At 40.5% G+C, this 14,130-nt stretch overlaps 1 protein-coding gene across 1 annotated transcript in view; it reads left to right on the forward strand.

Annotated features, from left to right (window-relative positions):
* The first annotated feature begins 5,317 nt into the window (after positions 1–5,317).
* LOC132851700 (BTB/POZ domain-containing protein kctd15) overlaps positions 5,318–14,130 on the forward strand; it is a 31,126-nt gene continuing 22,313 nt past the window's right edge. Inside the window, exons 1-2 of the mRNA XM_060878684.1 lie at positions 5,318–6,289; positions 9,180–9,355. Of these exons, the coding sequence (XP_060734667.1) occupies positions 9,192–9,355 (164 nt within the window). The 5' untranslated portion in view covers positions 5,318–6,289; positions 9,180–9,191. The remainder of the gene's footprint in view (positions 6,290–9,179; positions 9,356–14,130) is intronic.

A 14,130-nucleotide genomic window follows, 5' to 3' on the forward strand; every position in this document is an offset into this window, starting at 1 on the left:
CTGTTTCCTCCTTTATTGTTTTTTTTGGGGAATTTAATGACACCCAAATTTCCAGTCAACTCATCCTGGATCATTGAGTGTTTAGTGAGGATTAACATTTTCTTTTACCTAATGCGTAAAAACCCTTAACTTTTAAACACCATGGTACAATGAGCTTTTCAGGGCAAGATATAATTGCTGAATTGAAACGACATTAAAAGTTAAAAGTTATAGTGTTTGGATTTTGTTTGAAGACGTTTACAGCTTACAGCCCTAAAATCCACTAAAACTACTGCCAAAAATTATACACCTTAGTCTAAGCACAAAGTGTTCTACTTTAATAGGAAACCATGTATATACTGTAACAGTAAGCGTTATGATTAAATCTACAATTTCTCAATAGTCCTTGATGTGACTGTGTGAATTTAAGTAGCAATGTGCACTGATATGTTTGACTGCACAGTCTACCATTTTGTGAGCAAATGAATGTCACCCACTCAGGTTTTTTTTTTTTTTTTGCATGTAGGTTTGTAGAAGTAAATTATGTAAACTTGTAAAACAGGTAAACACCTTATTTCACATATGTCACATATTAATCTTACGAGCAGATTTAATGTAAGAGTTCAGCAGAGACATAAACATCTCGGTGGTGATGATGATGCATGAGGCAGGCTTCCTTTCTAGCGCTCCTAATGGATTTATCTGTATTTTTGGGGTGATCATAGGTCATACACAGGATGATAGAAGTCCAAGGCCTAGTCCATACTAACAGGGGTAAAGACATTTATTCTTATTCATTTTGGACTTTCATTTATACGAAAACTTTTTTCAAACACGGAAGAGCAATTCTCCAAAGCGCAAAATTCATTGTTTCTACATTAAAAACTTTAAACCTTTCAGAAACTTTGATATATAATTTTAACAATTTCTCTCCAACTCTAAGATGGTGGCGCTTGTTGTGATGCTGTAACAATTAAAAAATAATAACAATAATAGTGTCTATTGGGGCACGGTGGCTTAGTGCTTAGCACGTTCGCCTCACACCTCCAGGGTTGGGGGTTCGATTCCCGCCTCCACCTTGTGTGTGTGGAGTTTGCATGTTCTCCCTGTGCCTCGGGGGTTTCCTCCGGGTACTCCGGTTTCCTCCCCCGATCCAAAGACATGCATGGTAGGTTGATTGGCATCTCTGGAAATTTGTCCGTAGTGTGTGATTGTGTGAGTGAATGAGTGTGTGTGTGTGCCCTGCGATGGGTTGGCACTCCGTCCAGGGTGTATCCTGCCTTGATGCCCGATGACGCCTGAGATAGGCACAGGCTCCCCGTGACCCGAGGTAGTTTGGATAAGCGGTAGAAGATGAGTGAGTGTCTATTATCACTATGGCATGCATTTCTGATATTCTAAAGAAAAGAAAACTGGCAGATGTTTATATGTACGGTTCTTATCATACAGCCACTGTTCATGTCATCTAATAAGTTTATATTTTTTAATGTTATTTCGGAAAACGAATTCACAAACAAGAGTGTAGACTAGACCCTGAACCCATGCGTATTCTGTATCTTCACATACCTTGATCTGCTGACCTGCGAGGTTGTTGCATGCATGCTAGTTCGCCTGGTTTCACATGTCTACCCCTCACACTCTTTGCTTTGTATCTAATCCTAAGGAAGAATGACGGAGAAAGCTGAATAAAACAAGAGAAGTACAGTAAGTGCTCAACTTGTTGCCTTCCATGAGGTCGTAATCTTACGAGGAAAAACAACGTTAACCAAAAATCTTTACCTCGGTAGCTTTTTCCATGATGATGATGATGATGATGATAATGATATTTTTAGTCGTCCACCAAAACAACATTGTGTGTTGAATTTCATAGCATTGATTATTATAGCTTACCTGTAGCTCACACACATAATATTGCTTCTGTATGTAAATAAATTACTGTATATTTCTATTTCTTCTATTACTAAATAAATAAACACATATAAGGAAAAGATATAACGTAATATACAGTACACCTATGGTATATGAGTGTACTGTATGCTGCAACTGGTGTATGTATACATACAGTATATTATGTTGGATTTGTATGATTTATGATTCCAATGTGTGAGCCTTAGTAAAAAATAAGAAGTTCGATATCCACTGAAGACTCACATCTCTATAAAAATGTCTATGTTCTATATTCTAATGTCAGTTTTTCTTAGTTTGCAATTATACAAATGCCCTTTGCCTTATTTTGACATGAATCAGAAAGACATTATTTAAGTGGTGAAGTGATCTATATCTTTCTCACTCGGTTCGACCAGTGGATCTGAATAAATGTTTATGTATTTTATTTTAAATTGTGTGTGTGTTTTTTTTTAACGTAGCCCTTGATTCTGTTATGTAGGAAACACCAGGCAGTCTATTGAATTACTTTCGAAATCAGTTTTTCAGCTTTAGTATGCATTGGTGGATGAAGGAACACAGAGGCGGATGGACTACGCAGTTAGTTCTTGTTTTAAGGGTGATTAAACCACATTTTGGTGAAGAAATACTTCAGTAAGCAAACTGTGTTTACTGCCAATGTGTGCTCTCCTATACATAACATTAACAAATAATAATCTCATGCTTCGTTTTTCGTTTTTATGAAAGAAATGGAAATAGAAATTGTTCGCTGGTACAAACACTTTTGAAGACATTACTTTTTTTTTTCTACCCAGTCATTTCCATCACAACATAATAACTTTAAGTAAATAAATGTTCTACTGAATTCTACTGAATTCTTTAAGAATGTTTATAATGTTGTTGTTAGAGCATCTACCTTACGAAAGTGCACAGAAATATAGCCAGGACATAATAAACAGTAGAAACACTAATCAGTAACTGAATAAATACTTAAATTGGGATACAATATATTGGGATTGCTGTGGATAGAACCACTCGGAGTCCATCACACCGGCTTTAAACTGCCATTGCACCCGTCAGCTTCGTGCTCGGGTGAACATTTAAAGCCCATCCATCTCTTTTTGAATATCAATGTAATATTAATATAATAATACTGACTGTAGGTAAATGTGCTTATAAAATACATGGCCAAAAAGTGTGTGGAGATCAAACCCATATGTGTTTGTTATTCATCTCCTTTGAGATATAATGTTTTGTGATGAATGCAATGCAGACACAACCCAAAAGATCCAAAATCCAACAAACAATGCAAAATAAAATCTCTAATCAAAGATGTAAATGTAAACACAATTCCAAGAAAAAAAAGCACTTAAAAGTACATTCAACTCTTAAGAATAAGAATGATGGGAAAGGCTTTTTATAGCATTTGAGGAAACATTTCCTCATTCCTGTTGACACATGTACAGTCTCTCTTTTTTGACCCCAGGCCACATCAGCTCCTTCTGTTTACTTACTAGACTTTAACACGAAATAAGCAGAGTAATGACTCTTATTGAGGTCACTGGGAGTGAAAAGCTTCATGCAGTGAGTGTGTGAGGCCACAGGATGGCAGCAAAAACTAATCTAGATAAGCTACATGTTCTCATTTGATAAGACACAGGCAGCAGCTTTAAGCATTTGGATTCTTATTCCACACAAACAAACGAATGAATTTCACTGCATTCAAAGAAAGAAGAAGCCACAATTTGGTGTATATACACTAACGTACAGCTAAACGGCTTTCATCACATATACTAGCTTCTTAGGAAGCCATGATACATGGGCCCTGAAGCAGATAGGGCTAAGGGCCTTGGAATGGGTGTCCAGGAACTGAATTAAAAGCAGAAATGCAGACTCCAAAAAGACAATCAGTAAACTTAGAAGAGAGAATGAATTAATTTGACACACATTTGTGCACAAACTATTTAAAACTGGATCAGAAAGAAGAGAAGTTACTTGGGGACAGTAAAGCAGTGGATAAGAAAGCAGGGCTTGAATTTAAAAGAGCACATGTACAAAAAGACAGCAGTTTCAGGAGAACTGCCTTGTCTTTAGAGAAATCCACATTTAATTAGGAAAGATCTGATGGTAGATGGGAGAAAGTCAAGAGAATAATTCAACCAAACTGTACTAGGTGACAGGGGCTGTGTTTCATGTTGGTGAGCGCTCATGGCATCGTAAACTCAAGACATTTTGATCAGAAATGAGTAGAAACGAAAGAAATGAATTTAAATGACATAATAATCATACCACAAGCCCTGACCTGGTCCCTTGTAGAGCATCTATGTGATGTACTGATGTAATGAAAACTGTAGATTGTTGACACGCTATTGGGGATGAACTGAAAGTTTTGTTGGTTGAAACTTCCACCACAACAGGTAGAGAAACTGGTTAATTCCATGTCCGGGTTTAGTCAAGAAGTTCTGTGAGACAAAGGGTGGCAAAGTAAATACTAAAATGCTTTTTGTGATCTTTAATAAAGACACCATTTCTGCTATTATTGGCTAATATTTGCTTACCCTAGTTTACATCCTTTTGTGAATATTATCTGTACAAAAGCTGTATATTTCTTCGATACTCTTGTACATACAGTGCACATAAAAAGCACACAACTTTTGGAAGATGCTCGATGGCATTTCGTTGCTATGTACCTGTACAATGCAATGACAGTTAAGCAATTAAGTTCTATCTATCTATCTATCTATCTATCTATCTATCTATCTATCTATCTATCTATCTATCTATCTATCTATCTATCTATTGTGAACATTTGAATAGTTTCTATGATGTTTAGATTACTAAACATTCCCCACTGGAGTACGCTGAGGTATTCTGGTAGTGTTTCAAAAGAACACGAAAGATTTCACTTTTCCTAATCTTGTCCACTAGCGGGCGCCAAACACCAATAATTGTTGTCCTGAATGTCTCGACGTTACATTAATGATTTACAATTATTTATAGGCGCATTAAACAAACATTCAGATGAATAAATAATCCACCCAAAGCAGCTAGAGTAGAAATCTGTAGCTGTATGAATAGAAATAATCCAGATTAAACCCGCATACCGAGACAGATTAGATCACACCTGTCATTTAATGTTATTAGCCTTTGCACTCATACACTCAGGCAGATAGATAGATAGATATTTACTGATTAATGTCATATTCAGGTCTGAAATCTGATGAGTGATTATAGACATTTGTATAAAACAGGGGAATGGAACGTGTTTGGAAAACACTTCGATGGACGCACGCGAGATTCTCTTTAAAGTTCCTTTAACAGGCTTTTTGCCCTGGGGGAAAAAAGGGAATAGTGGGCGGGGTAAAAGCATGGGGGTAAGAGGGAGGGCGGAGGGGAGGGGGGGGGTGGTTGGGCACGTCTCCATCCAGCCGCCCGCGCGCGCGCGCCGATTGAAATGGTGCGTTTTGCTGCGGGCGCGTTTTGAGGGCGCTTTGCTTTTCCGTCATAGACGTCATTTGGTTTTTAATGGCCTGCAGGAGATTCTGGCGTTACAGTCTCGAGACATGAGAGAAAGAGAAAGAGAAAGAAAGGGAGAGGGAGAGAGAAGACGGAGGGAAATCGCCGCATGAACCCTATTCAAGGATCAAGGCTTCATGTGCATTAAAATAGAAAAAAATAATCCTCATTTTCTATTAGATCCACTTTTACAAACAAGTTCGTTCTGCTTAAGAGTGAAGCGGAAATAAGAGCCTGGTGTCCTGATTGGATCATGTTTGTGATGTCTGACTGCTGCAGCACCGCTTTAGGGAATTCTTACATCAGACGAAACGGCAGTGATTAGACATCTGTTATTGTTGTTTTTGTTGTTTTTACAACTCTTAAAGTCCAACTCTTAAAGAGAAAACGACGTGCCACACGATTTGCACTAAATCCTAAAGCAGAACTTCAGCTGATTTCTTACTTTGAAGGGAAAATGAACCCAAAACGCTGATGGTTGTCAATAACCAGAAGACGGACAACATCACGGTTTCGCATTTAAAAGGAGAAAAAAAGCAGCTCTTTATCTTTGTCTTGGTCTAATTGGAGCCATAATCCTCATCCTCATCCCTAAAGGCGACTGAGCAGCCCGGAGCGACACATTGCTTCTTCATCATCTTCATCATCTTCCCTTTTTTTTCCCTTGAGCTCTGCTGTTATGTGTTATTTATCCTAGCACTCGGGTTACTGGCTTTCTTCCCTGCTATATAACCGAACCAGACATTTCTATTTATACACATATATATATATATATTTTCCTGTATCTGAAAAGACCAAACGCTGGACGACGGAACGATAAAGTTACCAGGACGCAAGAAGACATATTTATAAAGAAAAGGAGCTAAAAAAAAAAAAAAAAAAAACTACAGCTATAAATTTCTCTCCAGAGGTAAGACAGATGTTAGCATCTCTTCGTGTTCTGTGTAAAGTAAACAGTTCGGCTTTGATGTGTGAATCAAGTCCAGATCCGTAGACATTAGTGCGTATATGCGATCCATCCTTCCGCACTGTTTAGTGCATCAGTGCGCGTTTTTCTGCCTCCTTTTCCGTTCACACACTCTTTAGTACGCTAGGATGCGGGTTGGGACGTAACCATGGCAACGCCGGCTTATAGATCCTTAAAGCCACAGCGAGCGTCTCTGTGATCGATCCATCGGCCGCCGATTCACCGCGTTTTTAATGCGGTTCGGGTTTGATTCTTGTTTCATCTTTGGACGAGTCGCGAATTATTACGCGTCATAATCGATCGAACCGAATCGCGCTAGTTTGATATATTTATATATATATATATATATATAGAAAAAAAAAAAAAATAATAATAATACAAAAACTTCAGCAGGATTTACTCTGGACTGCGATGTTCGAGACGGTAGGATTCGTTTAAACGTGAAATAAAAATGAATTCCCTGTAAAAATAATAATAATAATAATTCATGATCCATTGATACGCATCTAATAACCGACAGGTTTGATGCCTGGTTTATCATTCGGTTCTATCTTTTGTGCTCATTTGCTGTATTTATTTCATTATTAACTCAAGACAAGCTTGTAGTCCAGTTTATTTTATTCTAAACTTCTTAAATCCTGACCTGGATCCTGCTTTATATGTATCTCTGTGTTACTGAGCATGAATCCATGTTTAGTGCCAAATATATACATGTATGTGTGTTTAAAGAAATGAATAATGTTTCTAATTTGAATCATTATTCCTTCGACTCAGTTATGAATCATTATTACTGGCTGATGTTTAATACGAGCTGATGATGAAGACTTGTGATCTACAGAGTTTATTCTGTAGTTTATTCTACAGGTACTTTAGTCCTGTGTTATAGAGAATTCTCACGTAAATGCTCTCATGGTTGTGAGTTGCTCGTCATCTGATCGCTGATGTGTTGAGGTTTAAATTCAATACATTTTTGTTATTTTTTTACCTCGTTGTGTGTGTGTGTGTGTGTGTGTGTGTGTAATCTGGTTGTTATAGTGCCACACATATATCTCCTCCCATTTGTGTAGGAGAGAATGAGAGAGACGGAGAGCTCACAGTCGTCCAGCATTAACATCAGGGTTTTTGGTTACAATCCCCTACAGCTATATGGGGAGGTTTGGATAGCTGGAAACGCTAAGAATGTCTTAAGTCCTTTTTTTTCCTTCAATCACACAGAATTTCTCATCTAGGCCATGTATTAAATGAGTCTTCTTGCTGAAGGCTGTGTGCCGAGAGCACATGGGCAACACCCTGGAAAATTGGCGTTTTTGGAGCAAAAACACATGGAAGGACTTACAATTCACAATGATACGCTTTACCTCATCGCTTCTTGACTTAACTTTGTGTCAGCAAGAGTTAAAAGTGATGCAGATTAAGTAGTAAGTCTATAACTTTAACTAAAGACCAGTGTTGAGTAATAGTTCAACGTTTCTCGTAAGTGTATGTCTCAGGTTTTTTTTTTTAAGGATAAAAAAGTAGGAAATTCCCACTACAGATTTGGTCAAAGCACTATATTTTTGTTAAAGTGCTTTGAAAATAAACACACAAGAATGAGTAAATATTTTATAGTTGTTTTGCTTTATTTATTGCGAATAGGTGTGATAAGTCTATATGTTTTCTAAATAAGCTTTCTTATGTTCAGCGCAAGTGTTTAAAATGTTATCGATCGTTTCCGGTTGCTAATTTATGTCGCACTTTTAAGCCTCACCTTCGTACATCGATTCAAGCCTTCACAAAAACTCCCAAGCTGCTGTGCTCTGACTGTACAGGCCCATAGTCAGGCTTCTCCGGATTAAAATGACCTCCATCTAGAAGTGCCTCGAGGCTGAGCACAGCATCGAATGGGACAACTGTACACAACCCATAACCGCAGTGCTGCATTATAGTTTAGTGATATGACAGCAGACACGTCCCATGTCTTTGCCCTGGGGGTCGAACGATACACAAAACTCATGATCCGGTTTCTATCCTGGATTTGGATCGTGGTTTTTTTGGCTCAGCCATTTCCTTATTACACTCCGTCCCATGCAAAACGAAACAGACGTCGAAGTAGATGTTTAATTTCCTTCAGAAAGGAAAGACATTCTGAGGCATTAACAGAAGTGTAAAAGTAGTGCTTCTGTATGAGGAGTAAAACATTATACAGTTTCTCACTCCACTTTTAATTTCCAGCCTCTTGCTGGACCTGAGATCAAGTAAATGATTCAAGAATCAGCATCAGATGACAGAAAACGTTTTTAACCGTTCTAGTCATTCTGAATGGGATCGAAACGTCAAGGCGATCGAATTTGCTCCATGATTTCTCCTCGACTTACTTCTATTTACCGATTAGCAAAAAATGTGTCAGAAGGTGGTTTTAAACTCGGGTTCGTGTGCACACGCAACGCTGCCCCAACTCCCCCCACCTTCCTTCTCAAAATTCTCAGATTGGTTGCACAGAGCGTCTGAGCCTATCACGTCTAACACCTAGCACGCGACCTTTAATTAGGAACTCATAAGCTTTTCTCTTTGCCTCTCTGTCTCTTTCCCCCAGAGGCAAACACCTTAGCGTCCGTGTCTCCGCATCGCTAATAAACATGTTTCCATTCTGCCCTCAGGCTGCGCCAGTGAAAAGACGACACAAACACACTTAATTAGAGCCTTGGCAATAATTTGTAAGCTAAATATGCGGCGGGGCAGATGAGGAAGCGAGCTGATAAAGGGCGAGGAAGACGGAAAAGCTGCGAGATTCTAACGTGCCACAGCAGCCACACTGAGATTGCTCTCTATGGCTTTCCCGTTTGTCTGTTTCCAGGAAGGAAGAAGCATGTCGCGCTTGTCTCTGACCCGCTCGCCGGTCTCTCCCCTGGCAGCGCAGGGCATCCCGCTGCCCGCTCAGCTCACCAAAGCCAACGCTCCCGTGCACATCGACGTGGGGGGGCACATGTACACGAGCAGCTTGGCCACGCTTACCAAGTACCCTGACTCCAGGTAAGACATTTCATCTTCTCAGCTTTGCTTTATTATATCTTCTATCTCATTAGACTGCTCTGTGGAAATCTTTTACACTGTTTACTTACACACACTGTCCTGTGTTAGACAGACAGATAAATAATTGATGCATTATTCCAGCACTGTATACAATGAATACAGAATTAAAACCACACTGTAGTGTACAGCGCGTAGGCTAAATAAGCGTTTATTTATCCTGCCGCATTTCTCGTCTTACTCGTTTTACGCTATCTAGATTTGCACACGCCGAGTCCTCTTCCTCTCTTCGATGTGATCCTTGAGGCACGAGGATCTTCATCCCATTGTACATGCATGGGATGACAAAAAATTGATTTGACTCGATTCTCTGCCGTCTTACTTATTACGCATGCCAAGTGGTGTACGGTAATTACTGCCAACAAACACTCGCACTGGAGCTCCGGCGCTCTCCTGTGCACCTCATTATGCGTGGCACATGGCCATGCCAATTACACTCATACATAGATGTGGCAGATATGCAACTGTAAGGTCTTCTGAGCTGAAATTATTGCTTATAATGAGAAGCAGTGATTTATTTTTTTTTCCGTATCAGGATCAGGTTTGGGCCCCTAATTCCAGAGAAGTGAAATTGTAACATGACATTTCAGACACGGGGAAGAACCACATACGTGTGTGATGGTTGTTGCGCTTGCTGTCATTGGGTCTTAGACTCATTCGAGACATTTCTATCTTTTCATGCTTATTTTTCTGTCCATATATAAAGACTTACATCATCTTCAAAGGTCCAACTTGGTTACATAGAGCGAGATGTAGTGCTGAATAAAATATTGAAAATATCTATGATAATATGTAAATTTATTGACCTTTGTCACCCTATGGTTTTGGAACAAATTGTTTATTGATTTATTGTTATATGTTTTTATTACTTATTCGTCTCATTTGAATTTCACCACACTTTTCTGCATCATGTTATGCATCACGTGCAAATCTTTTAACGTGGTGACAATCTTTGGGGAAAAAAGTGTAACAACATCCAATATTATTGAAGTGTGGAAATTCGACGAAACGGCGGCGAGGTGATGAAATTTCCACTTCGTCCACAACCTCATCTCTCTTTCAAAGACTATAACAAAGTCCACATTCAAGCCTGCGATAGTTCACCATATTTCCGACGAGATATCGTAACCAAATGCAGCAGTGATATGTAAATAAGACGAAACGGCGGAGTAACAGCAGGTCAATTCATTCACCTGCTGAAATTTCATAAAACATGTAAAACAAGCAAGAAAACTTTGTCTGATAGATAGTTTACGAGTCGGCAGTCAACGTATTTCCTTTGCTGCTTTCAGGCTGTTTAAGGAAATCAAATGATGCTTCATTTATACTCCTTAGGAATAATGCTGAAGGCTTGTTTTATCTAGCCACTTTTATTTTTATTTATTACCTTTCCCTTTGTCAGATTTTTTTTTGGTAATCCCCGTCATATCATAGTCTTTATTAAGAAAAATAACCTGCTTTTATTAAATCTGAGCCTAGTTGTGTTTGTGTGTATTTCCTTATTATTTATTTTGTGACTTTTTTAATTTATTTTTTTGCTTAGACTTTGAATGAAATGTACGAATGGAATTTATAATGAAACTAGCGTAGAATTGAATTTACAGAAATGATGTAGTCTGATTTTGCTGTCATTTTTTTTTATTTCTAAGTTGATTAAAATGCACTGGATATTTTTTTGCAACATTCAGGAGGTCAGCCTGCTGAATTTATTATATTGGCGTTATTTCTGTTTATGGTGTATTTTCACTTTCACGCTCGCACGCCGCTGCCTGGAAACGTTGCTCCCGCAGCCTCGTTCTGGCACGCAGACAGTTAAGGAAAGCGCCAAGGGGGCGTGTGACAGCTAAGAACAAGGTTAAAGGACTTTTAAGCTGATGATGTCTTTTAATAGATTGATCTGTTAATAATGCAGTGAGGGAAGAGAAAGTTAGTGCAGTAAGTAATGGGGCAGCATCCGTCTTGTTCTCTCGCGGCCGCGTGAAGAGACAGAGGCCATGAAACATTGATGGAGAGTGCCGGAAGGGTCGGGCCTTGCGCTTCTGACACGCATCAGTTACACACAACAGACAGGAGCTTAAAGAGAATCAGAGCTAATGAACATGAGGCGCCGCTCAGCTCAGCTCAGCTCAGCTCAGCACAGCGCAGCCATGTGGGGATTCAGACAATCAGTCTCTCTAGGGTGAAAAGTTTGATCTGAGATCTGAGGTTAAGAGTAAATCAGCATCGCTAGACAAAGAAGTTTTGGGGTCAATACTTAACTGTAGGAAAGCCGGTGATTTAAACGCTAATTATAATCAGACACCGCATACAGACCACCGAGACTAACATTCTGATCACTGGTCACTTTTTCATCCAAGAAGAATTTCAAATGAAACTACAGTCTTATTTTTGGACAGGTTTTTTGGACAAGACGACTTGCAAGAACAGAAATCCCAATCCTGTGTTTTTTTGCTCTTAATTTCTCCAGACAGAGGAACTCGTGATACCTGCCTCATAGACGAAGGCTGTATCTATTAAACTCAGGTGAAACTCTGTGGTTTATACATGGAATTTAAAGCGAATCTGTTTATCACATAAAGTGTGGAGATTTAATAAATCAGTGGACGTGCACAGACGCAGTGTTTTACCAGCTAATACACTAGATATAACTGTGATGAAACTTTTACACCTTCAAATAAATTTGGCTGATTAGCTGGATAGAGATCACACTTCAGGAATAAACCCAAAACAACTCCTATCACAGGTTCAGTATTTCAACCCATAATTCAATCTAATCCAGTTTTATTGATGTACAGTCACAAATATTTAAATTAGGGATATATAAATTCAGGAAATACATTTGACATTTATTCCTGAACTGAAGCCTCCACATCACACTGGGGAACAGTGGACATTATAAATCATTTCCTTTCTGTAACTGTGGGCCGTATGCTCAAACAGTACAGCTGTGTAACAGGAAGTTAGCAGATGTCACTGCACACACTTCAAGTTCTCTTAAGATAAAAACACATTTGCAGATTTAGTTGTCATTTTTATTCAGTTTTTAAAACATCTACATAATATTCATTTTGTTGTATAAAAAACTATACTTAATGTTCCATATTTTAGAAAGCAGACTAACCAAAAATATAGTGTGCGTCTGTGTGTGTCTGTGTTTGTCTTTATGCCCGTGTGTCTGTGTGCAAGTGTTTATGACCGTGTATCTGTTTGTGTGTCTGTGTGCGTATGTCTGTGTGCGTGTCTGTGTGTGTCTTTATGCCCGTGTGTCTGTGTGCAAGTGTTTATGCCCGCGTGTCTGTGTGCAAGTGTTTATGCCCGCGTGTCTGTGTGTGTCTGTGTGCGTATGTCTGTGCGCATGTCTGTGTGCGTGTCTGTGCGTGTCTGTGTGCATCTGTGTGCGTGTCTGTGTGCGTGTCTGTGTGCATGTCTGTGTGTGTCTTTGTGCATGTCTGTGTGCATGTTTATGCCCATGTTTATGCCCGTGTGTCTGTGTGCGTGTATCTGTGCGCATGTCTGTGTGAGTGTCTGTGCGTGTCTGCGTGTCTGTGTGCATCTGTGTGCATGTCTTTGCGTGTCTATGTGCGTGTCTGTGCGTGTATATGTGTGTCTGTGTGCATGTTCATACCCATGTGTCTGTGCGCGTGTCTGTGCCTGTGTCTGTGCATGTCTGTGTGCGCCTCTGTATGCGTCTGTGTGTGCCTGTGCGCGTGTGTCTGTGCGTGTGTCTGAGAGTGTCTGCGCACGTGTCTGAGCGTCTGTGTGTACCTCTGTGTGCGCCTCTGTGTGCGTCTGTGTGTGCCTGTGCGCGTGTGTCTGTGTGTGTGTCTGTTCGTGGCTGTGTGCGTGTTTGAGCGTGTGTCTGTACGTGTGTCTGTGTGCGTGTCTGTGTGTGTGTCTGTTCGTGGCTGTGTGCGTGTTTGAGTGTGTGTCTGTGCGCGTGTCTGTGCGCGTCTGTGCGTGTGTCTGTGCGTGTGTCTGTGCGTGTGTCTGTGCGTGTGTCTGTGCGTGTGTCTGTGCGTGTGTCTGTGCGTGTGTCTGTGCGTGTGTCTGTGCGTGTGTGCGTGCGTCTGTGCGTGCGTCTGTGCGTGCGTCTGTGCGTGCGTCTGTGCGCGCGTCTGTGCGCGCGTCTGTGCGTGTGTCTGTGCGTGTGTCTGTGCGTGTGTCTGTGCGTGTGTCTGTGCGCGTGTCTGTGCGTGTGTCTGTGCGTGTGTCTGTGCGTCTGTGCGTGCGTCTGTGCGTGCGGCTGTGCGCGTGTCTGTGCGCGTGTCTGTGCGCGTGTCTGTGCGCGTGTCTGTGCGTGTGTCTGTGCGTGTGTGCATGTGTCTGTGCGTGTGTCTGTGCGCGTGTCTGTGCGCGTGTCTGTGCGTGTGTCTGTGCGTGTGTCTGTGCGTGTGTGCATGTGTCTGTGCGTGTGTCTGTGCGCGTGTCTGTGCGTCTGTGCGTGCGTCTGTGCGTGCGTCTGTGCGTGTGTCTGTGCATGTGTCTGTGCGTGTGTCTGTGCGTGTGTCTGTGCGTGTGTGCATGTGTCTGTGCGTGTGAGTTTTCTGTTGAAAATTAAAAAGATAAGAAAGAGCTACTGAAAGTCTGACTATAGTAAAGACTGTGTGTGTGGGTGTGTGTGTGTATGTGTATGTGTGTGTATGTGTGTGTATATGTATGTGTGTGTGTGTGTATGTATGAGTGTGTGTATGTGTGTGTGTATGTGTGTGTGCGCACGC

This window comes from Tachysurus vachellii, chromosome 9, assembly GCF_030014155.1.
Source record: "Tachysurus vachellii isolate PV-2020 chromosome 9, HZAU_Pvac_v1, whole genome shotgun sequence".
Lineage (NCBI taxonomy): Eukaryota > Metazoa > Chordata > Actinopteri > Siluriformes > Bagridae > Tachysurus > Tachysurus vachellii.